This window comes from Canis lupus, chromosome 14 (assembly GCF_048164855.1).
Source record: "Canis lupus baileyi chromosome 14, mCanLup2.hap1, whole genome shotgun sequence".
NCBI lineage: Eukaryota > Metazoa > Chordata > Mammalia > Carnivora > Canidae > Canis > Canis lupus.
In genome coordinates, this window is record NC_132851.1 from 38992720 (window position 1) to 39019153 (window position 26434).

The following is a 26434-nucleotide window of genomic DNA, read 5'->3' on the forward strand; positions in this document are numbered from 1 at the left end:
CCCTAATAGCTCAGGTGACCGTGGCCGGTGTCAACCAGAGGGCGCCTTCTGGGACCAGGGCGTGGACATCGTGTTTTTGCAGCCGCAGGCTTCACGGACTAGAGTTCAGTGTGAACACGACCCTGATTCCCCGGGGACCAATCATTCGCGTGGCCGCCCTCACTGCGCAGGTCTGCAGCGCCACCTGCCCCACGCTCCTGGTGGGCCTGGGCCTGGGAAACCCGCTAACCAGGAGAGGACAGGGTATGTCACACACTGGAATGTGCTCTGAAAAAATTGCAGGGCGGGGTGGTGGAGTGTGGAGGCTGGGGAGGCTGTGGTGTCTAGAGCCTGCTGCCCTCCCCAAGTGCGGGCGGCACCTGCGACTTGCTTCTGAGCCAGAGTATGGCGGCGGGACAGACAAGATGTCACTCCTGCAGTGGGGTGGTGTTGTATGATGGTGACCGGAGGTCACTCCTGTAGTTATGTTGTTGTATAAGGACGGTCACGAGCAGTCACTCGCACTATGTTCTACAAGACTCCCCCTCCCCGCGAACAGCCACGCTGGGAGGGGGCCGCATGGCAGGGCCCGGTGGGGGGGGGGCCAGGGCCCACCTCAGCCTCCAGCCAACAGCCAATGAGAAGCAGGCCCTCGGCGGCGCGGCCCCCAGGAGATGGGTCCTGTCCTGTCAACCACCGGGGGAGGCGACACTCGAGCCTCCCGCTGAGACGGCAGCCGTGGCGCGGCCAGGGGAGGGCAGCCGAGCCTGGACACCCGTCCCCCGCGAACGGGGGATCAACAAGCGTTGTGAGCGGCGCAGTTCCAGGGAACCAGGAAACGAGTACACGTGGGGTGGTCCCTGGGCTCGGAGGAGCTGAGGGAGCAGGCGGGCGGCACGAGGGTGTGGGGCAGACGCGGCGGGGACGCCGGGGCACCTGCTGTGCGGAGGGGGGGGTGGGGGGAGCGAGGGGCGGGGCCTCGGGGGCGGTCCTGGCAGAAACGGAAAGGAGGCGGCGAGCTGGAGGGCGGAGCCGTCCGCGGCGTACCACCGAGAGGCCGGGCGGGGCCCCTCCTAGAGCGGCGCCGGAAGGGGCGGGGCCCCCTAGAGCGGCGCCGGAAGGGGCGGGTCCTTCCGGGGGCGCCGGGCCGGGCGGCTGGCGCGGGGGTCCAGGCTGCGGCGGCGCTGCGGCGGGGCTGCGGCGGGGCGGGGCGCGGAGGTCGCCGGTTCCCGGACCCCTGGCATCCAGCCGGGGGAGCCGCCGGTTCGTCCCGGGCCCCGCGGGGCGGCTGCGGCGTCGACGGTCCCATTGCTGGGCGTCCTCCTGGCGCCGGGCACCGGGCAGCTTGAACGGGGCCGACCGGACGAGTATCTAGGACGATGCCCGAGCAGCAGCCGTGCGGGCGCCGGCCCCTAGCTAGGGGTGCGGGGCTGACACGGCCGAGGCCCCGGGCCGCCGCCCGCCGTCCCTCGGGGCCCCGCCTGCAGGAGCCGGGAGCGCGGAGGAGCCGGCCGGCAGCGGTGGGTACGGCGTGAGGCGTCTCCGCGGCGGCTCTGCGCTTGGCTGTCTTCCTGCCGACCGGACACCGGCCTCCGGGGGGTCGATCGGGTGCCGCGGAGGGCCCCTACTTCTGCACGCTCCCCAGCCCCTGGGCCTCCGGTGCCCTCAGCTCCGGCTCCCGCCTGGTGGGCACCGCAGCCTCCCGGAGCCGGCCTGCAGCAGGGCCTGCGGGCGACGTGGCCCGAGGCCAGCCTCCCACCCCCCTGTCCCGACGTCCTGGGCTCCCTGCCTTTGCCTGCGGGAGACGAGGGAAGCCCAGGCACCTCCCCGGTGGCTTTGACGATTCAAAGCATCTATTCCTTAAAACATCACTAGGGGGCGCCGGGCTGGCTCAGTCCGTGGAGCCTGTGACTCTTGACCTTAGGGTCTTGAGGTCGAGCCCTATGTTGGCCATAGAGCTTACTTTAAAAAAAAAAAAAAAAAAAAAAAAAAGCAATGGTGTTTTCACGCACAGCAGTTGGATAGACGCAGATTAAAAAGGTGAATCTACATCACCGGGAGTGTTACTAGGGCATCACACAGGCCACGGTGCCCTTGCTGAGAACCCTGTTTGCAAGGAATGTTCGGAGGATCAGAACAGGACCGGCCTGTGGAGCTTTAAAAAAAAAAAAAAAAAAAAAGCGGTTTTTCTCAGTCTCCTGGAGATGCCTTCCACGAGCACGTGGAGAGTCTGAAGTGTGCGGAGGCCATGCTGGGGTTCCGTTAGCACGGAGAAGATGCAGCTCAGGAGCTCAGGGATGATGCAGAAACAAAACAGACGAGAGATCCCAACCAAGGAAATAGGAGCCCTGCGGGTGATGCTCCTGCGAACCCCGGGGGCTGCTGGATCCCACTTGAATTTGTAGCGGAACTGGGCACCCGGGGGGGGGGGGGGTGGAGGCGGGGCAGCGCCAGAGAGCAGGCCAGGTCAGGGTATAGGGCTCTTCAGTATGAGGGAGGCCCCTGGGGACCGCCCCTGGGGACCGGGGCAGGTACATGGTGGGGGTTTGCGGCCGCCGTACGGAGACAGGCCATGGGAGGAGGGCAGGGGCGCCCCTAGGGAGCCAGCCCCAAGTTTGGTCCATCTCAGACTCCAGGCTCTAAGTGACAGGAGGGCAGCTCCCAAAGGGGGGACGCAGGTGCATCCTGCAGCCTGTGGCTCCAGAAGCACATCATCTGGTCCCAAATACACGAAGTGGAGGAGGAGGGGGGAAATGAGGGGAAACCTCCAATGTGGGGACCACACAGAGTTGTTGGTCCCCTGGACACAGGCATGGAGACCCCGTCCCCCAGGAGAGGGTTAGGGCGAGTGTTCTGTTTGGTCACGTCCAGTGTGAAAGGCTCATGTCCAAGGGAACACACGGACAGGGAAGGGGCCAAGGTCCCCGGTGGCCCCCGTCATCCGTCCCTGAGCTCCTCCGTACCGCAAGAGCCCACAGCTATGTCCTCCCCACACACGCCTGTAATCTAACCTTCATGGTTTGGCTTCTCCGGCAGCACAAGGATTGGTGGCGTCCCCTCTCTGGTGCAAGCTTTCTGCTCCGGAGCTCTCGTTACAAGCTCGGGAAAACGAAGAGCTGTGTCTAATGGGAGAGCTTTCCGAAGAAGTGGGGAGTCCAGGCCCTGGCCTTTCTCCCTAGCCCTTCCTGGCTTCCGGTGGTCCTTCCTCTCTGCTGGGAACAGAGAAAGATGGAGAAGCCCACGGGCAAAAAGAAGGCACAGACCCCAAAGGAAGAAGTAGAGGTGCTGAAGGACGCTCCCAAAGAAGAGAATGTGTCTGGGGGGAAAAAGCCCAGGAGGTCCTCTGTGGCGAGGAAGCACAGCAAGGAAGCCAGCCTGAGCCCCGAGGATGAAGAACATTTATTTGACGCCTTCGATGCTTCGTTTAAAGATGACTTTGAGGGGGTCCCTGTGTTCACTCCTTTCCAGAGAAAGAAGCCCTACGAGTGCGGGGAGTGCGGCCGCGTCTTTAAGCACAAGACAGACCACCTCCGCCACCAGCGGGTACACACAGGAGAGAAGCCCTTCCCGTGCGACGCGTGTGGGAAGACGTTCCGCCACAGCTCCGACGTCACCAAGCACCACAGAATCCATACTGGAGAAAAGCCCTTCAAATGCAGCGAATGCGGGAAGGCCTTCAACTGCGGCTCCAACCTCCTGAAACATCGGAAGACGCACACCGGGGAGAAGCCGTACGAGTGCCAGGAATGCGGGAAGACCTTTGCCTACAGCTCCTGCCTCATCCGCCATCGGAAGCGTCACCCGCGGAAGAAGCACTGAGTGTAGGAAGCTGCCGAGCCACTGCCTGTGCCGATGGGGCCCGTGGGGGCCGCGCGCCCGCTGTCCCTCCTGAGTGCCCGATGGGTGCCGGGCAGCCCCGAGCCCCATGCACCTGCGCGCCGCCCCGCCGTCATCAGGAAAGTCAGCCTGCACAGTAAGCAAGTGCCCGAGCGTGGTACAGACCTCTCCGGTGCGAAGCAGCCCTGGATCAAGATCCCGTGATAACGCGGGAGGCACCTGTGGCCGCGGCACCAGAGACGGGGTATCCCCCGCTGTCTGTGCCCGGAGGCCGCGGCTTCCGGGGAGCGGCCCAGCACCTGCAGCCTCTGCCCGTGGCGTCTGCTCTGCTTTCCGCCCTCTCACCTGCTCCTTGGGGGGACTCCAGTCTGCAGACTGTGGACCTGCCAGGCCCCGAGCCCATCCCTGTGCACCAGGCAGGAGCCTGCAGCGCTGAGCTAGACAGCGGTGCTCCGCGGTCGGTGCCCTGGTGCCACGCCACCCACCTGCTGTCCCTGCGAGGCTGGCCGTGGTGACAGTCCTGCGGTTTGTGCCCCGGCTTCCCCCCTCCAGCCGTGCAGCACCAGCCCTGGAACCCCTGCCCTCACCCCGTGTCCCTGGGAACTGGCCCCTCCTGCCTCCACCCAGCCCAGCCCCTGCCACGGTGAGCGGCCTGACGCGCCGTGTGGATCACCCAGGATCTACGGGCTGCCATCGCGGGCAATTCCTGCCCTGGACATGTGGGGGCCCCAAGGATGTGAGGGCAGCTCAGGCCAGCCTGCATCTGCCACGGGGGTGTCCAGAAGGGAGCCAGTGCGCCCTGCCCCCCAGGGGTCAGCGTCCAGGTCAGTTTCACGTCTTCTCACCTGGTCCCCAGGCCCCATCTCCCCCGGGCGAGTCCCCACTCCGTGCCCACCCTAGGCTGCCCTCCAGGAGTGATCCACATGGGGCTCCTCGCTCTGCAGAGAGCTGCCAGGGGTCCCAGAGTTTCCAACGGTGTGAGGAGGGTGATGTGACAGTCACTTAGGAGGCAACAGGGCTTTTACTAGGGAAATGATGCACTTCCAGCTGTTTGGAGCCCCAGAATGGCCTTGGTCTTTGGGGAATATATCCTGCAGGAAGGTCCTGAATCAAGAGAGACGTTTCTCCATCAGGTCACAGACGCCAAAGGGCAGATGCTCTCAGCGGAAATGCTTCTCCAGGTTGGTAGGTGTTTGCTCCTGTTCTTTCTTTTCTTTTTTTTTTTTTTTTAAGATTTTACTTATTTTCTCATGAGAGACACAGAGAGGAGCCACAGGCAGAGGGAGAAGCAGGCTCCTTGCAGGGAGCCCGATGCTGAACTCGATCCCGGGACCCGGGATCACGCCCTGAGCTGAAGGCAGACCCTCAACCGCTGAGCCACCCAGGCTGCCCACTCATGTCCTTTCTAAAAGCTGTGCTGTATGACACCTGAGCTGGGCACCCCTGTCCCCCAGCCCCCGGGCACAGCAGGCCCTCCCACACCCGACTCAGATCGCCCCAGGTGGGGCAGGAGATCCCGGGGGGTGGGGGCCACAGTGTGTGACCCCGGATGGGAGCATAGCTGTCAGGGACCTTCCTGGGACCTTTGGCAAACCTTATGTCCATGCTGTCCACTGGGTGGCAGGGCTGCATCTGTCTCCGCACTCCGTGCTTGGCTTGTGGCCTGTGGTCATCCCGGGCCTCATCCTGGTTGTCAGAGACGCACACTAAGCTTTCCAAGGACACGGGCACGAGGTCTGCAATTTACTCTCAGATGTTCGGCAGAGACAGTAAGGAGACGTGTATGAGCACCGGGTGCGAGGAAGCACACTGCTTGGGTGTCAGCGGCTCCTGCGTCCAGAGCACAGTTGGCAGACGCTTTCTGTAAAGGCCCAGGTGGCAACTTGTCAGCTCCACGGCCCTGATGCCTGTCACCACTCCTCTCCACTGTGACCTGGGGCCACAGTCCCCAATGACACAGAAGTGAGCGAGTGTGGCCGTGTGCCAGAAAAGCTTCATTCACAGAGACGGGTGGTGGCCAGAGGGGGCCGCTCTAGGTGAAGGGTGCATGAGGGTCAGAGTCCCCCCCCCCAGGTTGTGCTGGAGGCCTGTGGAAAGAGACCGGGGGTGGGGGGGCTGCGGGGGCTGGGTGCTCATCCCAGGGTGCCGGAGGACGGGGTGGGGACGCTCACCCTGGGTGGGCGTCCGGACCCAGGGGCATCCGCTTTGCCTTAGCCCGTCCCAGGATGCATGTGCTGTGTGACATGGGTCACGTGTTGCAGCATGTTCCCGGCCGCCAGCTTCCTGGGCACCACGGCCTCGCGGTGAACCCAAGAGAAAGGTCTCCTATGGGGGGCATGTGGGCTCTCTCTGGTTCAGGGCGTTACAAATAGTGTGGAGATAAATACCTTTTCTGTATTCAGGGCAGCAGGATGGGTCTCCAGACGTGGTACGACGGTGGAGATGAGCCTGGCCGGGACCCTTCTCCGGGCTGTGGCGGTTGGCGCCCCGGCAGCGCACAGACAGCGGGTTTGCCCTCCTCTCCAGCGGCAGGCAGGTGCGTTTTCGTCCGTGCCAGTTTGTTAGGAGACAAAGAAATAGACTCCCACCCAATATGGCTTTGCTCTCTGGAGAGGAGGTGGGTGGTGAAGAACACAGGGGTTAGTGACCTTGCCCAGGTGGGACCTGGGCCTCTCTTAACCTCGTGCTGCCTCAGTTTCCGCAGGCATGACGTGGGATGCTGACGGTGCTTAACCTGACTCGGTGACTCACGTGAAGTCCTCAGGGCACTGCTGCTTCACCCCAACTGTTTTAAGGATGGTGGCTCTGGGGGCGCCCGGCAGGCTCTGTGGGTGGAACCTGCGACTCTTGATCTCCGGGTTGTGAGTTCAAGTCCCACAGTGGGCGTGGGGCTTCTTGCCGGGTGTTCATGTTCGTAGCGAGGCATGGGAGGTGGCCATGCCTGCCGACAGCCCTTGGCGCCTCCTCCAGGAAAACCACAGCTGACTTCACCTGCATCAGCAGGAAAAAAGAGCAATGGGAAAATACTTATTTTAAAATGAGACTTGGAAGTCTTACAGTCATGAGAAAAATCACGAAATCAAACTCAGATCAGTTGGTGGTCTTGTTTGCCTTGGCACGGCTCTGGCAAGGCAGGGGGTGTCTCCTGCGCTCCCCGCCACCGCATCCCGCCACCACACACCGAAGTCAGATCTTCCCCGTGAATCTGTTTTGAGGGTTTCTCAGTTCAAATGAAGCTCCTATCCTAGGAAAAGGAAAACCCTCCCAATAATGAGACTCAAACGAAAAGACATAGCGAAGGCTCTAAAATACTGAGACCTTGCTGACACTGAAACAGGATTGGCCAGAGCTTCCCCAGGAGCCGTTAAAGCCACGTGGGGACATGCAGCCCTAAGCACTCAGGACTCATCAGCAGAGCAGCTAGAGACCAGAAGCTGAGCCTCTGGCTTGAGAAGTTATAAAAAACACAGCGGAATAAATGCAGAGTGACAGAGTAGCAAAACCAGTGTGTCGGAGGCTGTCGTGGGAAGGAAACAGGGGGGCCCCGTCCTGGCCGGCAGTCCAGTGTGGGGCCAGGAGGCCACGGGAGCAAACGCGCCACCGCAAATGCTGAGAAGTGACAGCAGGGGCGTCAGAGATCAGAAAAGACAAAACTCCGCGCCAGGGAATGTGAGCACAGATGAGCTGCGGAGGCCGCCCGAGAGCCAGTGGCCCAAAGACCTGTAAGCGCTGCACACGAGTGTCCGGAGCTTAATTCTCCCCCCCAGCCCCCCCCCCCCCCGCCGCGCAAGGATGCGAGTCCAGATGGCGCACAAGTTGAGTTCAGGCACCTATTCCAGTCTCCTTCGGGCTCAGAGATTGAAAAGCGGAGACACCTCCCCTTACTTTATGAGCTGGGACAGCCGCGAGTGTGTGCGAGTTTCAAGCCCAGAGCTGGAAACTGCCTCCAACGCGGCAGGAAGGGATGGTGGAGTGGGGCCAGAGGTTCTGTCAGGAAGGCAAGTCAGGCTCAAAACTGATGTGTCACATCAACAGATTGAGGGAGGGGCATATTATCATCTTTTATGTTTTTAAAGATTTTATTTATTCATGAGATACACACAGAGAGGCAGAGGGAGAAGCAGGCTCCCTGCGGGGAGCCTAATGTGGGACTCGATCCCAGAACCCCGGGATCACGCCCCGAGCTGAAGGCAGACGCTCTACCGCTGAGCCACCCAGGCACCCCCCCATATTATCATCTTAAATGTTGTGAAACTATGTCCCAAAATGCACCATCCTAGAATTGTCTAAACCTGGTAGAGAACATCTATCAGAACCTGGGACAGCACTGCAGCCTGGGGTCCCGGGTATCTGTGTCCCCTTCGAGCGCAGGAGCCAAGAGACCCACCCTCGGGGCTCCCCCCGCACCCCCCGCTCGCGCTGCCCAGGGGCCACACGAGGACGAAGAGGCACACCTGAGATTATAATGGAAAACCCTTAGTGTGTTATCAGCAGATGATACCACGTCTACTAGAATCTGAAAATCGACTCCAAGTACGGAGATTAGTAAGGGCTTAGCAGGCTTGCCAGGGCAAAGGTCAGAATCCGAATTCCCAGAGGCCCAGGTGCAGAAGCAGCGAAGCAGGAGCCCCCAGGCGCCGTGGCCTGTGGTACCCCCTGGACGAACGGACACACGGTGCGCGGAGCCCAGACGCGGGGACAGCATCGGCCTGGACAGGGAATGAGGCCCAGATGGTGACGAGCTGGTGACGAGCTGGTGACGAGCTGCTGCCGAGCGCAAGAAGCCGGCTGGTGTGGCCCGGGCTTGGAGGGCCCAGAGCACCGCGCACAGCAGCATAGGAGAGACTCCTGGGCGGACAGTGCAGGGGGACGGACGCAGGGTTTCTGTTGGGAACAATACAGAGGCTGCGGGTGTCGGTGTCGGCGCGGGGGGGTGCCCAGCATCGCACTTGCTGCTGCTGCTGCTGTGTTCACTAAAACAATGAACAGAACGTGTATTCCCCACAGCGGAAACAGCTAATGAATCTGCTGTGCTGTTAGCAAAATGCAGTTTTAAAAAGCTATGGATCGGGCAGCCCCGGTGGCGCAGCGGTTTAGCGCCGCCTGTACCCCAGGGCCTGATCCTGGAGACCTGGGATTGAGTCCCACGTCAGGCTCCCCACGTGGAGCCTGCTTCTCCTTCTCCCTGTGTCTCTGCCTCTCTCTCTCTCTCTCTGTCTCTATGAATGAATAAAACCTTTAAAAAATAAAAAGCTATCAATCTATTTTTAGCAACAAAAGTAGCTTTTTTTGGCAAGTTAAGGATGTGCCATAGGGTGCTAGCCCAGAAACTTGGGTCATCAAAATCCCGTGGGGGCACTCTGGTATGTGCGCCCAGAGTCCGTGCAGCGATCTGTAGAGCGCGTGTGGGATGTCAGGAAAATTGGAAATAACCCACATGTACGTCAGCAGCGAAGCAAGCAGATGCCCGTCCATGTCTGTGGCTCAGAACAAAGGAAGTCGGTCGCCCAAGATGCTGCTGATGAAGCGCAGAAGCCAACGGGGCGGAGCAGCGGCCCGCGGGGACTGGGCGCCCGGCTTCGGTGGCCTCCGGTGTGTCCCGTTCACCCAAGGGCTACGTGCGTCTGCAACACTCCTGTTCTAACTTTAACTTTGCGGAAACGAGCGCTCTCCTCCCGGGTCTGTCCGGGCCCAGGCCTGGGGTGCGTGGGTGGAGCCCCGGCCAGTCCCGCCTCCAGGCCTCTCCAGCCCTCCCCACCTGTGTGCTCGCAGCTTCCCTGCAGCCAGCCAGGTGATAACTGCGTTTCTTTGTTCAGAAGGTGTTTCCGTGAGAGCAGCTCACCTGTCAAGAAGTTCCCGATGAAGCGTGCATAGAAGGGAACCTCCCAGCTAACAAGGTTCCCCAGTCCTGAGCCCCGAAGAGGCGCCCAGGCCACTGAGGAGGCAGCCAGGAGGCCCCTGGGTGAGCAGAAAGGCAACGCCCGAGGGCGGTGGGATCGGGGCCCGGCCAGGAAGTCCACGGGGGGCGGGGGTGCTGCAGGTGGGCCCCGTCTGCCTCCCACCTCCTCCCAGAGCCCCGTGAAGGCGCTGAACCCCCCAGGGGCCTTCGCTGCTTCTCAGCCGCTCCAAAGGCCACCATATCCACCTTGCTCACCTTGCACCGCTGCCGGCGCTGCCGGCACACCTCTGGCCCCGCCCACCCAGGAGGGGTAATCCTGAGCCTGCCCAGCCTGGGAGGGACCCCACCAGCAAAGTCAGTGGCTTCCCTGGAGTCCTGGGAATGTCCCAGAGAAATGCTTCTTCCACATGAGAACCTTTGGGGTGCCCCCCGCTGAGCATGGTTCTTGTTGCCGGAGGGCAGTTACAGCAGCATCCACGGAGCACCTCGGCACCTGGCCCACATGGAGGGCGCTGGGTTGGCGGGGAGCCACGGAGGACCTCGAATGGAATGGACACGGGGACGCCAGCAGATGTCCCAGGGACGTGCCGTAGATCGCCCTTCACGCTGGGATCTGTTCCTACGGGCCTCATGCCGACCTCGATCTGAGGGAAGGTGGGAGCCAGCGCTGTGGGAGACTGGGCAGTGAGTCCACATCGCAAGCGGGGCTCTGCTTCCTCCCCTCCCTACAGACTGGGGGGCTGACCTCTGGTCACCCTTGCCAGGTCCTCTGCATTCCTGGGGAGCTGTAGGCACCAGGGTGTCACCTGGGCTTGATTTCTAGTGACCTCTCATGTCCATCCCGAGTCCGGACACCAAGACTTGTGACCATTCCTTTCCCCAAGACACGCTGCGGAGGACGGCTGGACTGAGCGCAGCCTTGCGGCCTCGGTTCCAGGGAGGACAGCCCAGGGCGCCCGAGTCCTGGTGCTCATGACAGACGCCTGTGACACTGGGGACACATGGACATTTTCTCTGGAGCAGGACAAGTGAGGGCAGGTTCGCAGCCAGGTAAAGGAGGTGTCCCCAAGGGCCAAGGGAGCAGCGCTGGGACCGGAAAGGGAGTGGGCTGAGGGCCAGCGCAGGGTGGGAGCAGCCACAAAGATGATGGGCAGGCTCCGTGTCTCCTGCCTGAGGACACAGCTCTGCTCCGAGCCTCCAGGGACCTCTGCGCTGAGCTTAGCAATTGTGTCTCCCGCGTCCGCCTCACAACTGCCTGTTCCACAGCCCACAGCGCCAGTGGCCCTCTTGACCAGAGTCCTGCCGGGATCCAGGCTGGCCCACGGGGGCAGGTGGACGCTGCTGCCCGTGGTTGTCTGCAGCTTCCGGAGGCGTGGGCTTCCGAGGCCTGTAGGGTGAGCACCCAGGGTCCCTCGGCCCCAGCGCACACGTCGCCCCCGGACTGGGGTCCACAAGAGCGCCCTGTCCCATTGTGCGCCCCAGGTCCCTGCAGCAGCCCGGGGCAATCTGGTTTTATCACGCACTTGTTTACTTGTCAGCTTGAGCACTGGGCGTCGTGGGATTCTCACACCCCGCACACCTGGCAGGTGGAGGTGGCTGCGGGGCTAGATGCTCTCACTCCGCTGGTGGTCGTGCACACGGGAGACATGACTTTCCAAGCACGTCAGATGAACTTTGACGTTATAATCTCTTCACTTCTTCAGTCTTTAGAAAGCGAGTATGTTGCACGTCTGGGGGACGTGTTGTCCTCGTTCTGTGGTTTCTGTGGTTCACCTTTCACGTGGTGCTTTCTTAATCCAGGTGAGTGTTGCACTGGTTCGTTTCTGGCTGCCTCCCCAGCACTCATCCCAGAACGTGTCCTTGTGCTGCTGCTCATGGATAAGGTTTTCTTCTGTAATAAAAGTCTGCTCTAAAAAAAAAAAAAAAAAAAAAAAAAAGTCTGCTCTGTTCACTGGGTCCAGTCATCTCCCTGCAGTTTGGGGGTGCAGTCAGGACCCCCCAGGGAGGTGCTGGGTCTGGCCTCAGGCCTGCAGAGCCAGACACCCAACTGGCCACTGCCTCAAGGTAACCAAACTTGTAAGAGACTGACATAATCGGAGAAGGAATCCACTGACTTAGGATGAGAGTGACTCCTGTGGGACAAAATACTGTGTCCCTCTGTAGACACAGCTGTCCCGGCCCCAGGTTCTGGGGGACTAGAGGTTCCTTGGTTGCCTGATGCCTGCGGTCATAACCCTGGAGGGGGTCTGGGAGACCCCGACCTCGTGAGACCCTGGGATGATGCCCTGCAAGCACTGAGTGCTGAAGAGCCTGGGTTGGGCCCCTGTCCCATACCCTTGCTCGTTTGCCTTCCAAGGAAGAGCTGTCCTCTTGAGGGCAGCCCTGCCCCCCAGAAGGGTACACAGGAATACCTGGAGACATTCTTGGTTGTCTCCGCTGAGGGGAGGGGCCACCAGACCCTGCAGAGCACAGTATGCCTGGGGGCAAGGACCAGGCCAAGGATGGGACTGCAAAGTCCCCGCACAGTCAGGTGATGGGGAGACGCCCGAGGGCAGACAGAGGAGCAGCACTGTGGGCCAGGGCTTTGGGTGGCAAAACCAGGGGCCAGGCAGCTTTCTGCAGAGACCCAGACACTTGACAGGAGGCCTGTTGAGGCTGAAGAGCGGGAGCCGAGCCTCCAAGGCATCTGGCACCCCACTAAAGGGCCACACAGGAGGGGGTGAGGGGAGACTGAGGAGGGGGTGGGAGAGGCGAGCCCCAGCCACCTCTGTGCGTTCGTTGGGGGCCATGTGTCCAGAACAGAACTCGGCTGTGGCCATTGCCCCATCCCAGAAAGTGGGCCAGCTGCCACACTCCAGCCCAAACGCCAGGTTGTCGTGCCCCACATCCCAGCAAACAGCAGGTAATGTCAGTTTGGTCCCCAGCACGGCCCTACCCAGCCCACACTCTAAACCACCTGCCTCCTCCTGCCTCCCTAAACAGATCTTAAAATGTGCATCAGGCGTCACTCCCCTGCTCAGGACCCTCAGTGGCTCCTGGTGCAGATCAAATCCGGGCTCCTAATCACGGCTTCAAGACAGCTTGCCCCCCATGTCCCATTCTCCTTCCCTCACCCCCGCCCCCGCTTGCTTGTTCTCCTCCAAACCCTTGGGGACACTCATGCCTCAGGACCCTGGCACATGCTCTTCCTTCTGCTTTGAATCTCCTCCCTCTAGTGACTAGCTTGCCCTACTCTCCTCCCTCTCCTCTCGTGTTGCTTGCTTAGGGAGCCCTCGTCGGACCACTAGGCGCTTCCCTGCGTGCTTCCTTGGGGCGCTTACGCCGGCGTGGGTGCGGCCGTGTTCCCGTTTGTTGTGTGCTTTCTCCCGCACCCCGCACACTAGGAACGTGGGCTCCGCTGCGGCGGGGACCTGCCCTGCTCCCAGCGGCACCCCGGCTGCTGGCCTGGGCCGGGCATTAGGTCGGCGGAGGGGAGCAGCGCGGTCCGGCGGGCGCGGGGCTGCCCGGGGGGAAGCGGCCGCCCAGGGCTTCGGCCGCGTCCCACCCACGGAGGCGGAGGCGGCGCCTGCCCGCGGTCACCGGGCCCTCCTCGCCCCGACCACCCAGCTTCTCTCCCGCCTGGCCCCGCGCCGCGCGCCCCGCGGCCCTGGCTGCCCTGGCTGCCCTGTGCTGCCCGCCGGCCGGGCTCGGGGCTCAGGGTCGTCAGAACAGGCCGGCGGGGAGACTCCGGCTCCGGGGGACCCCGCGGCGGGCTCGGGGATGTTCGGCCGGCCACGCCTCGGGAACTCGGGGGGCCGCCGGGAGGGGTGTTTGGGGCCCCCCGGAAGGAAGAGTTCGTTCCCCGCAAGCTCTCCAGCGACTGCCGGCCGGCGGCAGCAACCCCGCGAGGGGAGAAGGGCGGCACCGAGGCCGCTGCCCTGGGGCACTTGGCCGTGGAGCCCGCAGCCGCGGGCCCGGGCCCCGCCCCGCGCCACCGAGGCGGGGTCCTCCGGCGCCCAGAGCGTCCCGGAAGTGCGTGCGGGGGGCCGGGCGCGGGCGCACTTCCGGCCGGCGCGCGGGCGGCCGCCTCCCGCTCGGAAGGTGAGTGGGCGCCGGGCGGCGGCGGCGGCGGGGATGCTCGGCCCGCCCGCGCTCGCGCGTCGTCCCCCCGGCCCCACCGCGGCCGTCGCCTCGCCCCCGCGCCGCCGCGACCTCGGCCCGGGCCCGGCCGGGGGTCGCGGGTGGGCACCCCGGGGCGCAGACGAGGCCTCGGTGGGGCGGGCCGCGGCGGGGTCCATGTGCGGGCCGGCCGGCGCCCCGAGTCCGTCCCTGCGGGGGGCCGGTCCCTCCCGCAGCCCCGCCGCGCGGCGCCGGTGCCCTCCGGGTGGCCGGGACCGCCCCCGCCCCCCGAGGCCGGTGCAGCTTGCCCGCGGCGCCCCGTGCCCGCTAGCGGCGTCCTTCTCCGCCCCACGGGGAGCCCCGCGTCACCACAGCGCCAGGGAAAACCCTTGTCACGTCGGACCGGACCACTGTTGCGACCGAGCTGGAGCAGGGGACCGGGCGGCTCGGGGCACCGGGGCCCGCGGCGCGGGGTCAGAGAGGCGCTGCCTCCCCAGCGCTCCGTCGGCGTTGCGGCCAGGAGCCCCGCGCCCCGCACCTCCCGACCCTCCAGGGCCCCTTCCCCGGAGTCCCCGCCTGCTCCAGGCTCTGGGCTGGGGCCCCGCACACCCGCTCCTACGGGGCCTGGCCTGGCCCCGCAGCGGCGCTGGTGCCGCCCGTGTGGCCCGGCTGCCACCCCAGGTCCCACACGGCACCCTGGCATCCTTGGCCCTCTCCCCGCTCCCCTGGGGCTGATGGGCAGCTGGCCTTGCCCTGGCCCCCCTCAGCCTGCCATGGTTTTCGTTTCCCCAGGTCCCAGGTGTGCACACCTTCAGCAGGCCCCAGGGAAGATGGCGACCCTGGGGGACGGTCAGGAGCCCCCCCGTGTCCCGTCCCCTGTCAATCTTGCATCACCAGGGACACCTGGACCCCACCACAGCGAGGCCCGGCTTCACCTGCACGGTCGTCAACACGGTACTCACCCTGCGCTGCACTCCCTCCACCGCCGCCCACCACCGGCACTGCAGGCTGGACTAGAGGCAGCTCGCTGGCCACTGGGGCTCCTGCACCCTTGCACTGGGGTCGGGCCGCGGGCAGCAGTGGTTGAGGCTGCAGACCGAGCCTTGTGAGCAATGGCTCCCCGTGGTCCCCCAGGGCTGTGTTTGGGGTTCAGGGAAGAGCAGCCCCCGTGCAGGGCCCTGTGTACTCCCATCTCCCTTTGTGAGCCTTTGCCCCTGCCCCAGAAAATAGCACCCAGAGTTCTGGGCAGGCTGGTCTGGATTGGGGCCCCCAGGGATCTGCAGGGGTGGAGCTGCCAGCCTGTCCCACTCTCCTGACAGGGTCTCAGGATGTCAAAACCATGGAAGTAGCCAGTGCCTGGTTGATGCCCATGGGTGGGTCTTGCTCACTTCAGCCATCAGGAAGTCCCAGGGCTCTAACCATGCCACACGTGCCACAGGAGCCCAGGCCTCACTCCTCACAGCTGACGACACAGATGAGCCAGTGACAACAGGTCAAGAGTCTGGGCATCCTAAAGAGCTAGCCCAGGGGGCGGGGCTCGCTCTGCGTGCGGGGTTCTCACCCTTGGTGAGTGCTGGCGTGACACAGTGATGTGATGACAGCTGAGACGTGCTAGCTCTGTGCCGAGGGCTCTGTGCCAGGGGCTCTGCGCAGGTTATCCTGAATCCCAGTGACCACCCTGTCAGGGCGTTAACAGATGAGGACGGTGAGGCTCACAGGTTGCACATGGCTCAGTGCAGGATCCGAACAGGAGCAGCTCCCAGCCTCCTGCCCAGCCCTGTGGTGGGCCACACTGGGGATGTGGGGTGGGCATGGAGCTGGGCGCTGCCCAGGAGCAGCACATACTCTGCAGGCCTTCGCTGGCAGAGAGGCCTCTCCCTGAAGGGCGGTTTCAGGGCTTTGCCCAGGGCTCCCCCCCCTCCCCGAGGCTGTGCCCTCCGTCCCCACGCAGTCAGGATTCCGGGGCCCGCTCTTCAGCTCCGGGTTCCCATGCCGCCCCTCACAGCAGCCTGGCAAGGCAGGACCTCCTATTCCTGTGTTCCTGACAGGGACATGGAAGCCCAGACAGGAGCCTGTGGATGCCAGTGGGATTCAGAACACATCAGTCTGGCTCAAGTCTGGCTCCTGAACCCCCCCCCCTCCCCCAGTGCGCCCAGCAAACAGGAGCGGGGAGGGGCTGTCTGGAAGACCCGCTGACCCGGCCAGTTCTGCTGGAGAAGAAGACTGGTGCCCGGGACACAGGTCCTCACCCAGTGCAGACTGGAGCTGCCCCTGATCCAGCAAGAGCCTGGACGGCCAGGCTTTGTCCTTGGGTCACAGCCAAGCGCCCTCAAGTGCCCAGGGGCCCTGCCCAGTGAGAGGGAGTGGGGGCTGCAGCCAACAGCTTCAGCACTCCTTGTGCTGATCAGAAAAGGGGGGGGAAGGGGGTTGCGTCTGCAAGGAAAACCAGGATAGCCCTGAGGAAGAGACCGTGGGGCCTCCAGCAGGCTCTGCAGGAGGGCCAGAGGGAGGAGTGGAGGGTGCCTTCATCCCGTCCTCGTGGAGACCAGCCCAGCGTGGAGAGCTGGGCCCCAGGACCAAGCCCTTCTCCAGGACAGAGGCTACCCCTCGCTGCCTCTGGACCTCGTTTCCTCCACTGGTGGGTTCCTTGGTGCTTGGGTCCACAGACCCCCTCAGAAGAAAGACCCCAGCATCTCAGGAGCCTGCCCCAGGCCCTCCAGCTGGTGAGGCCAGGCCCCCTGGAGCCCCAGCCTCCGGCTCCCACACCAGAGTGGGTGAGGTGGGGTCTGCCCTGTGAAGCCTGGGGTCCCTCCCCGGTCAGGGTCCCATCGTCTCCCACATCCACCTCACACGAGAGCCAGTTTCTAAGTCTCTAGCTGGGCACAATGCTGGAGGGCGTCGGGGGCAGAGGGCATCCTGGAGCAGGGAGCAGCACAGGGCACTTGGCCTGGGCCCTGGGGATGGGGCGGGCATGGAGCGGGTGAGGTGACGCAGCAAAGAGCTTAAGGCCACCTCGCTCCGGACCTCCAGAGCAGGGAGTTAGGCAGGTGGGCTGTGGAACAGGACAGACTTTGGGAGCCAGGGCTGTGCTGGGCTGGCCGAGGGGCCTGGCGCAATGCTGTGCCCGCCATAGCTTGTGCTTCCAGAGCAAGTTCTGGAAGGTATGGTCTGGAACCCTGCAGCAGGAGGGGCAGTCTGGGCAGGAGCAATGATGGAGAAGGATGTGCAGCTCCTGGGGTGGGGAGGAGCTGCGTGCCTGGCCTTGGCACCTGAGACCTGAACTCTGTCCCCGTGTCCAGGTCCAAGCATGCACTTTCTCTGCCATTTTCACCTACAAAGAGCACCCCTTCCAGCCAGAAAAGTCCCGTCCCCCCCCCCCGCCCTCATGGCCCCAGAACAACACCCCCTGGAAGGCCCGCCCCAGCAGCGTGGTGTCCAGGAGCGGCCCAGGCTGGGGGCCTCCCCTGAGGCACAGCAAGCCTATCCCGTGCTGCGTCCCAGCCTCCCTGGAGGTGCCCAGGGTTGGGGGACACAGTGGGCGGGTGCCTCAGAATGGCACCCCAAGAGCAGGTGTGGGGGACAGCCCAGCCAGCACCCAGGGCTTTCAGAGATGGTGGCAACCGATGGGGGGGCCAGGGAGAGGAACGTGTGGATGTCGCAGCCAGAAAGCTCACGTTCTTGGGACTGCCCGACCCTGGGGAGGTGCTGGGAGCGTTTGGAAGGCTCTGGTGGCTCTTGCTGGGACACACCCCCGCCCCCAGTCCAGAGCAGCCAAGCGGTGCCCTGGGGCCCCTCAGGGAAGGCTGTCCCATGGCTGCACCCCTGTCTCCCAAGTGCCTCGACCCTTGGGACGCACGGGACCAGCAGGAGGGCGAGGAGGTGCGTGGTGTGAGGAGCAGGTGGCGTTCTACAGGCAGCTGAACGAGGCCCGGGCTAGATTGGGAGGAGGGGGAGATGAGCCCCCGTCCCCTGTGCCCCCAGACTCCCCTGGCTGCAGCCCTGAGGTGCCCTCCCAGCCACTGCAGGAGGAGGAGCTGTCCGACCTGGATCTCCAAGATGTGGAGGAGGTCCAGATTGGCAGAGATACCTGCTGGCCAGGTGAGTGAGCGGAGCCCTCCCCATCCCTGCCCAGGTGGACCTACCTGTGCTGCCACATGCCAGGCTCCGCGCAGTGCCCTGGGTGCTGGGCACCGTCGCCAGGACAGTGTCTCGCTCTGTCCCCGAGGGCCCCTGCCTTGTTCAATCGCGGTCTGCCGCTGAGCCCGAGCTGTAGCCCTTTGGCAGCCCCGGAGGCACGGGCCCTTCCCCCGGCCGAGCCCTCCGCCTGCAGTAGTCCTCTAAGTCAGGCTCTGGTCTGCGTCCCCTTTTCCCCACAGCCCCTTGCGGCACCCCCCCCCCCCCCCAGGGAAGCCCTTGGGCTCTGCCTCCCCTAACCGGGAGATCCTAGAGGTGTCAGGTCAGGGCCCTGGAAGCAGACCCTGCCGGTGTCTGGAGGTGAGCAGCGCAGGGGAGGGGGGGGGGCAGGAGACAGTTGCCACCTAGACTTGGTTCCTGGAAGTGCCCTGTTGCGGCCTAGGCTGCAGAACCTCAGGAGAGGGGCAACCCACCCCACATCCCTGCCAGGAGCCTGGGTGGCACCTCTGGGAGCAGAGGGCTTTGCTGTCTCCCTCTGGGTCCAGGTCGGTGGGGGCCTTGCCCACCTAGGTCTGCGCTTCCCGCTAGTCCCGGCACCCCCCGGCGGAGGGAGAGGCCGACGCCGGGGATCCACCCGCCCCTGCGTGTATCGTTTCAGACTCGGAGGCAGAACCCGCGCAGGCCGCGTCGTCTCCCCGCCCCCGCCGCCCCGAGGACCAGGTGGACCAGGCCGGGGGGGCCCTGAGGACCCTTCTGAGGAGCCTGCCCCGTAGACCCAAGTGTGGGGACCGCTTTGGGCAGGAGGCCAGCCTGGAGCGGCCCGCAGGCCACCAGCCTCCGGGCCCGGCGCCCCGCCCCCAGCAGAGCGGCCCCTGGTGCACGACGCTGCGCGCCCCCGGGGCCTCCGGGATGGCGGGGGAGCCCGCGCGGGCCGCGGAGCTGGGGGGCGGCCGGGACGCGGGGCCCGGGGCGCGGCAGGGGGGCCCGCGGGGCGGGAAGCCACACCGCTGCGAGGCCTGCGGCAAGAGCTTCAAGTACAAGTCGCTGCTGCTCAAGCACCAGCGCATCCACACGGGCGAGAAGCCGTACGCGTGCCACGAGTGCGGGAAGCGCTTCCGCGGCTGGTCGGGCTTCATCCAGCACCACCGCATCCACACGGGCGAGAAGCCGTACGAGTGCGGCCAGTGCGGCCGCGCCTTCAGCCACAGCTCGCACTTCACGCAGCACCTGCGCATCCACAACGGCGAGAAGCCCTACAAGTGCGGCGAGTGCGGCCAGGCCTTCAGCCAGAGCTCCAACCTGGTGCGGCACCAGCGGCTGCACACGGGCGAGAAGCCGTACGCCTGCAGCCAGTGCGGCAAGGCCTTCATCTGGAGCTCCGTGCTCATCGAGCACCAGCGCATCCACACCGGCGAGAAGCCCTACGAGTGCGGCGACTGCGGCAAGGCCTTCCGCGGCCGCTCGCACTTCTTCCGGCACCTGCGGACGCACACGGGCGAGAAGCCCTTCGCCTGCGGCGCCTGCGGCAAGGCCTTCGGCCAGAGCTCGCAGCTCATCCAGCACCAGAGGGTCCACTACCGGGAGTAGCGGGCGGCAGGCGGCGGGCCCCCGCCTCCCCCGGCCCCTCCGCACCGCCAGCCCCGCGCCCCCCGCCCAAATAAATGCTTTTTCATGGATGGAAATAGGGGTCGCCCCTGCCTGTCTCTACAGAGGAGCGGCCGACCTTGGGTCCTCACTGACCCGCCCGAGGCCTGGAGCCCCCCTGACTTCCCTGGACGCGCAGCCAGGTGTTTCCCGATGCAGAGAGCCGAGGAGGGGCAGGTGGGGTCAGCTGGTGGCCGCCCAAGGCAAGGTGCCCCTCCACTACCCGAGCCACGTGAGGAGTTGCCCAGGCTTGGCAGCTGCTTCCAGCCCCTGGGAACACGCCGGGCTTCCGCCTCCGGACAGGTGCAGGCGGCTGCAGCCAGGCCTTGGCTTAGACCGTAGATCTGCCCTGAGCTCTGGGACGTCAGCCCAACACAGCGCAGGCCTGGCTGGGTGGGGGAGCCTGTGCCTTCCCGCCCCACCTGCCCCCTCCTGAACACTCTGGGACCCCACCCGCGCCCACATTGAGGAGCTGCCCAGCTCCTGCGGCCGCAACTCCGAGCCTCCCCTCCCCAGTTCTCAAGACTTCGGGCTGGGACTCCGTCCCCAGGCCTCCGTGGTTGAGCTGCCCACCTCTCTGGGCCACACCCCCATCGTGCGCCCCCACTCACGGTGGGAGCAGCCATGGGGGACAGGAGCAGACATCAGGCAGTCTCTGGACATCAGCTCCGGGGCTCAAGGCAGCTGCTCAGGCGCCTTTGTTGGTGCACTGTGGCCTGAAAGAGGCGGAAAAGCCGCCTTCTGGCTCCTTCCGCCCCATAGCTGCTCCCCCAGCCGCTGGGCTTCACAGGGAGCCCAGGAGCCTGGCTGCACGCAGATGCCAGCACCACCACCCAACCCGGTCGGCGGCCACCCAGGGCAGGGCCTGGAGGTCCTCCACTTGGCCCTAGACCGTTCCACAGACGCCTGTGCCCCGTGCACCTGTCTAGAAGGATGGGGCGGGGCAGGGCCTGCATGGGTAGGAGGGGACCTTTTATGCTATTCAGCCCTTCAACTGATTGCGTGGGGCCCACCCACATAGGACAGAGCGGCCTGTTTCAGTCTACTCACGGAAATGTTAATCTCATCCAGGAACAGCTTCACAGACATACCCAGAATGGTTTGGGTTTTTTTGTTGTTGTTGTTGTTGTTTTAAGATTTTATTTACTTATTCATGAGAGAGAGAGGCAGAGACACAGGCAGAGGGAGAAACAGGCTCCACGCAGGGAGCCCGACATGGGACTCGATCTGGGATCCCGGAGTCACGCGGTGAGCCGAAGTCAGGCACGCAACTGCTGAGCCACCCGGGCGTCCCACCCAGAACGGTTTGGCCAGATATCTAAGCACCCCAGGGCTCAGTCAAGTGGGCACATAATATTCACCTCCACAAGCACGGATGAGAATTCTACTGAGGCCGCAATGTTGGCCTAGTTTCTCCTGCTATAGGTGTGCTCTCACCATGACACAGCCCCAGATGAACGTCTTTCTAGTTCAGCCACGAGAGGGGCATGGGCTCCACCATCCACCCCTGGGCCAGGGGCTGTGACCCGGGGAGCTGGGCTTACTGACTGCTGCGCAGCCCGACTTCCCGTCACCCCGCCTGCCAGCTGGGCTGGCCGGGATCTGTGGACTGAACCAAGTGTCCTCCAGACGCTGGTCTTCAGTTGATTTCCACACTGGGCTCCCCCAGGATTTGTCCTTGGGACCCTGATTGATGAGTGCGAGCGCAGAAGTGGAAACTGGCGCCAGGCGCACGGGATCACCTGCTGTGTGATGTGCCCCAGGCAGGCGGGAGCCCCGGCCCTGCATCCAGCTCCTAGGACATTCAGGCTGCGTGGTGGCCCCGCCCTGCCACTCGCCTCCGTGCCGTCGTGGGCAGGGTACACACCCTGCGCCTGCGCTGGTCTGGGCATGATTCTCCACCTCGTGTTTGTGTGAGCGCTCCACGGGATTAGGTGAAGCAGCAGAGCACAGGCCAGTCAGGAGGTAACAGCAGGAGCTCCTAGCGTGCATGGCCTCCACCTGGAATTACATCTTTCCCAAGATCGTTTATTAGGTCTACGCATTCCTGGCTCACCCGCTCAATAAGCCCTTCCTGAGCACCCGCACTGGGCTGGGGGTCCCCACAGCAGGTCTCACCCCACGCGGGCCTCAGGGCCCCCGGGCTGGTGCTCTGTGCCTCTGCTGCACCACAAGCACTCACTAGGGGTCACCCAGGCCATCAGTGCTCGGATCCCCCGCTTTAACTGTTACGCCCAAGGCTCTCCGCTAAACCAGGTCCGGCGGGGTTTTTCCAAGCCCGTGGGAACCAGGCACGCTGCCCTTCCCAGAGATCCCTGTGGAGGAATGTCTGAGTGGGGTCTGAGCTGGACCCTGACCCCCGGAGGGGTGAGGCCGGGGCCGGGTCTCGGGGGCGCGACTGTACTAGCTGCGACGGCGGAGAAGCTGCATCCTGGTCCGCAGGTGCGGAGGGCAGCGCCCGAGCGGGGAGGAGCGCGGCCCGGCCGCCAGCGACCCGGAAGCGGCGAGGCGGCCGGGAGTGCGGCGGCAGGAGCGCGGCCCCTCCCCCCTCGCCCGCCGCCCGCCCCTCGCCCCTCTGGCGCCCCCAGCGGCGGATCCTCGCCGGGCGGGCGGCCCGGGCCGCGGAGGGGGCGGGGGGGGGGCGCTGAGCGACAACATCCCAGGCCGGGCGCTCGCTGCATCTAAGCGACCCCGGCGGTGCGTGCTGCAGGCACAGCGGGGTCACTGCGCGGGCGGGCGGCCGCGGGCGACGTGCAGGAGACCGGGCCCGCCTGCAGCCAGCGCGCGGCCCCGAAGGCCCGGGGACACCACACGGGACGCCGCGGCGGCCGGGCGCCCGGTGGAGCTGGAGACCGAGGTGCGCTCGACAGTCCAGGCGGCCGTGGTGACCGCGGGGGCACGGGCCGCTGGGCGGCTGGGCGGCGCCAGAGACCTCTGGGCACAGAGGAGCCCTGCGCCCGCCGCCTAGGGGGACGGAGCCTTAGTCGGCCAGCAGCTGCAGCGACGCCCTGGAGAGTCGGGGGGCGAGGGCCTCACCAACGTCACTGACGTGCCAGGGGTCCAGCGTGCTCGCCTCTGCCGGCTCCACATCTGAGAATCCACACTGGAAAGAAACCAGTGAGTGACGAGGACCTGGCGGAGCCTCTGGTGGGGCTCAGGCTGTGGGGGCCCAGGGTTCACGTGGACAGAGACCCTGTGAATACTGTGCTTGTGGGAAAGGGGGCTGGCTCACAGCGGAGCTGGGCGCGGGGAGCGTGCAGGTGCGCGGCTACACAGGCTCTGGTAGGCTGTGCTGGAGGGAACCTCATCACTGCCACCATGCAGGACAAAACCGTCACTGAGCAGCTTTAGCATCTAAGTGTCACTGGGAGGACGCGCCCCCGCCCCCCACGGTGCGGGGCCACAGCAACGCCTTCAGGCAGAGCCCCGAAACAGCGGCACCTTCTGCAGGGAAGCAGCTGGGGGTGAAGCTCTCCTTCCCTCGTGGTCACGCCAATGCCATGGCCAGAGCACTCCTTCCAAAGCGAGCCTGTGGGAGAAAGGCCTGCAGGCCGGAGCGCTGCATCAGGTGGTGGTCTAGAAAGGCGCGTGTTCCGTGGAGACCGGGTGATTTCTGAGGCATGGTGGGCGCGCACTGCCAGTTGACAGGACCGCAGAGATCACCACACTTGGCCTGTCTATTGTACATTGGATGCTGGGAGCCCACTGGGGACACTCAAGAACAAGAGTGGAGACCCCAAAGGGCTGTGACCTCATTCCCACACCCAGTGCAGCTACCCTCACTTGCAGGAAGCAGAGAGCTGTCAGGCCACTGCGACAGGTCCCACCAACCAGCCCGAGAGAGGGAGGCTTGTCTACAGTCTTCTCACACCCTGGGTACATGTCCAACCACCTTTTGCAGCCTGCCCTCCCTTTTGCCCAGGCTGGGCCTCTTCCTTGGAGCAGCCCCACGCACCCCCTATCTTGGCTTTGGAGATCTCATGCTGAGCTCAACGAATTCTCACGAGGCACTGGCCTCCCATAAGGCCCCTTGGCTCGCATTTTCTAGGATCTTTTTTCAGGGATGTGAGCACCCACTGAGGTGCCACACGGTTACTTCACCTGGAGGGCCTGCTAGATGCCAGGGGGTGGGGGGTGGGGGGACAGGCCCAGGTCGAGTGGGGAATCTGGGTTTACTTACAACACCCCCCAGTGATAGTGACGGCGTTCCAGGTCTGGGGACCTCTGGTCTCACCTGCCCTGAAAGGAGGAGCACCTGCACAGGAGCCCGGATACCACCGGCCAGGCCCTGGAACTGCTGGACGCTCAGCTGGGCTTGGGCCAGAGGCTGTGCTTACGTCCAGCTGTTGCAGCCGAGACTCCTTCCCAAGCACTCAGCATCTTCAGCAGGCCGCAGCGGTGGACAGCGATGCGCCCCCCCCCCCCCCCCCCCCGCCGAGCCCAGGCTGCAGGATGCGCGGCCCCCGCCCTCCCCCCAGAGCACTGCAACCACCGGGGCTCCTTCCCAGCCACATACCGGGGGCCCTTCTAGAGCCAGACGCCCGCTGGGGCCCCTGCTTGCCTCCTTCCTGCAGCCTTCAGGGCCCTGCCTGCCCGGTCCCCTTGCCCATTCGCTCCGGGTCTCCGCGTCCCCGACCATTTCTCAGAGGCTCCACGGCCGCGGGCCACCCTACACCTCGGACAGCTCCGGGCATGCGCAGTCGCCCTCGGGCGCTCCGGCGCCCCAGGCCGCGCGGAAGTGCCGGCGGGGCGGGGCCTCCCGTGGGCTCGGGCGCACCTGCGGCTCTGCTCTGCGGGCTCGGGGGCTCGGGGCGGCAGAGAACAGCGGCTGGAAGACTTGAAGAGGTGGATGGCGGACGACCTGACCCAGGCCTTGAATGCCGAGTAAAGCTGGGGCAGCAGGGGGGTGGCGGTGGGCCGCAAGGGAGACCCGCCGCTGGAGCCTCCAGAGCACCCGGCTGAACAAGCAGTCCGGCACCATGCTGGGCACCTGCCACCATCCCATTCACCTGAAGCTCCAGCTCCAATAGCCGTCACCTTGGGAGTACTGACTGCCCAGGAGGTTCTGGAAAGTTCTGTCTTGACCTGAGTGGCTTTACAGGAAGAAGAAACGTAGATAGAGTCAAGCAGGACACTTAAGTTGTGGGAGTTTTAAATATGTCAAATTATATCCTAATAAAAAACATTTAAAAATATTAAGCATGGGCAGCCCTGGTGGCTCAGCAGTTTAGTGCCACCTTCAGCCCAGGGTGAGATCCCTGGGTCCTGGGATCGAGTCCCACGTGGGGCTCCCCACGTGGAACCTGCTTCTCCCTCTGCCTCTCTCTGTATCTCTCATGAATAAATAAATAAAATATTTTTTAAAAATTAAAAAAATAAAAATATTAAGCAGTACATCTCAGGAAGAGTCAATAGTGTCCCACGGAGCTGATGACGCTCAAGTTCAGGGGCAAGGAAAGAGTGATGACATGGGACAAGCTCAGGAGACACCTGCGAGGAAAAACCCCAGACCACAAACACGCCCCAAGAATGTTACAGGCACCTGAGCTGCCCGTCAAGTGTAAGGACCATGGAGAATGTTCTAGAGCTTTCGAGGCTTAAATGAAGTCTCCTCTTGCTCCATGCCATGGTGCCCTCTCCCAGGCAGGTGGTGGCAGACGGACCTGCTGGGTGGACAAGTGGATCGGGGACAGGAAGCAATCTGCCCCCTGTGCCCACAGATCACTCAGTCTCGTTCCCAGCCGTGGTTCACTGTCCACCGTTCGGTGACTGGTTGCTGCCCCACGCCAGGGGGTACCTCGTCCCATGGGGCAGCCTGAGGGTCAGGCGTGGAGGGGCGGCGGCCTTGCCGTGGTGCTGCTCTCAGAATGCAAGGTGGCAGTAAGGGAACCTGGGTCAGATGCTGGCAAGGGCAGCTACTAGCTGCATAGTTTGGACAGATGACTTCACCTGCCTGAGACCTAGGACAGGGCGGGCAGTCCTGAGTTACCGGCCGTGGGCACCTGTGCACACCTGTCCCGTTAGCTGCCCTGAGCCCCGGGGCTGTGTGGCTTCCCCCCGGGCAGGGGCCAGGGCTTTCCACCTCACACCTGGGGCCTGGCACCCGGCGCAGGTGGGGCGCAGGTGGGAGCGCACCCAGGCTGCGCGGTCCTCTCTGAGCCAGTTTCCCGCCTGGAGGTCAGGGTGCTGGGGGCGCAAGGCGCACGGGGGCTGCGGGCGTGTTCCGTTCCTCCCCAGGGTCCAAGCGTCTGGAAAGGGCGTGACTGCCTCTCAAGGATTAACGAACTCCCAAACCGCTAAAATCTGCTCCTGCAAGACCGGACTTCGGTTTTCTCGGACGAGCGGCCCCCGGGCTCCCGCCGTGAGGCATCTGCGCAGGGGCCGGGCGACGGGGTCGGGGTGGGGGTCGGGGTGGTGGTGGGGGGAGCACCTGCCGCCCGGGGCGCTGCAGACCCGGCCCTCAACACCCTGGGCGGGCGCTCTCCCCGAGCTTCAAGTCGGACCCCGTGGCCGACGCCCCTCCGCGACTCGGTCCCGCAGGCCCGAGGACGTCCCCCACCTCTGCGTCACTGTGTGAGGCTCCTTTACAGTCATTCAACGTCCTGTCGCGTCTAATGTGGGTTTTACTTCTGATGCCTTTTCGTCTTCTAGGAATAAACATTCATCAAATCTAACCATTAAATACATTTTCCTTTTTCACAAAACTAGCTTAAGGAAGCATCACCGGGAAATGAACATACAGTGAAATCCTAGCAAACTATTCTAACTTGTGTTTCAAAGAGGATTTTAAAAATTCTAAATAGCTTCTCAACAAGGACACGTGTGCTCGGGGCGCCGCTGCAC

At 64.2% G+C, this 26434-nt stretch overlaps 2 protein-coding genes and 3 long non-coding RNA genes across 38 annotated transcripts; 2 read left to right on the plus strand and 3 right to left on the minus strand.

Annotated features, from left to right (window-relative positions):
* Positions 1-91: 91 nt before the first annotated feature.
* ZFP41 (ZFP41 zinc finger protein) lies at positions 92-11657 on the plus strand. Of its 30 annotated transcripts, none has more exons than XR_012006970.1 (7): positions 3798-4640; positions 4914-5001; positions 5581-5778; positions 6219-6352; positions 6512-7538; positions 9268-9778; positions 10178-11657. XR_012006970.1 is itself a non-coding variant. In XM_072774772.1 (4 exons), exon 2 carries the CDS (start codon positions 3208-3210, stop codon positions 3796-3798), a length of 591 nt encoding a protein of 196 aa, XP_072630873.1. In that variant the 5' UTR covers positions 92-243; positions 3016-3207; the 3' UTR covers positions 3799-5001; positions 6219-6352; positions 6512-7104. The 30 variants fall into 30 exon arrangements, 3 of the variants coding, with proteins under 3 accessions (XP_072630873.1, XP_072630874.1, XP_072630872.1); XR_012006969.1 differs by having other exon boundaries at positions 4914-4997; positions 5570-5778; XR_012006959.1 differs by having other exon boundaries at positions 4950-5001; positions 5441-5778.
* Positions 3366-13676, minus strand: LOC140603951 (uncharacterized). 3 transcript variants are annotated; one of them, XR_012006992.1, is made up of 5 exons: positions 13036-13676; positions 9254-11624; positions 6204-6807; positions 5411-5677; positions 3366-4920 (listed from the first exon to the last, which is right to left on the minus strand). It is a non-coding gene; the product is annotated as an uncharacterized lncRNA (long non-coding RNA). The 3 variants fall into 3 exon arrangements; XR_012006994.1 differs by having other exon boundaries at positions 9971-11624; positions 13036-13292; XR_012006993.1 differs by lacking the exon at positions 13036-13676 and adding an exon at positions 12127-13027.
* Positions 13677-14624: 948 nt separating this feature from the next.
* GLI4 (GLI family zinc finger 4) lies at positions 14625-19629 on the plus strand. Of its 3 annotated transcripts, XM_072774764.1 has the most exons (4): positions 14625-14918; positions 15133-15305; positions 17795-17911; positions 18606-19629. In XM_072774764.1, the coding sequence occupies exons 1-4, from the start codon at positions 14644-14646 to the stop codon at positions 19532-19534; spliced, it is 1494 nt and encodes a 497-aa protein (XP_072630865.1). In that variant the 5' UTR covers positions 14625-14643; the 3' UTR covers positions 19535-19629. The 3 variants fall into 3 exon arrangements, with proteins under 3 accessions (XP_072630865.1, XP_072630866.1, XP_072630864.1); XM_072774765.1 differs by lacking the exon at positions 15133-15305 and having other exon boundaries at positions 14633-14767; XM_072774763.1 differs by lacking the exons at positions 14625-14918; positions 15133-15305 and having other exon boundaries at positions 16398-17911.
* Positions 19630-20691: 1062 nt separating this feature from the next.
* On the minus strand, positions 20692-24329 carry LOC140603950 (uncharacterized). The gene is made up of 2 exons (XR_012006991.1): positions 24108-24329; positions 20692-23135 (listed from the first exon to the last, which is right to left on the minus strand). It is a non-coding gene; the product is annotated as an uncharacterized lncRNA (long non-coding RNA).
* Positions 24330-24345: 16 nt separating this feature from the next.
* Positions 24346-25990, minus strand: LOC140603954 (uncharacterized). Its single transcript, XR_012006998.1, has 3 exons — positions 25681-25990; positions 25134-25551; positions 24346-24684 (listed from the first exon to the last, which is right to left on the minus strand). It is a non-coding gene; the product is annotated as an uncharacterized lncRNA (long non-coding RNA).
* Positions 25991-26434: the final 444 nt, after the last annotated feature.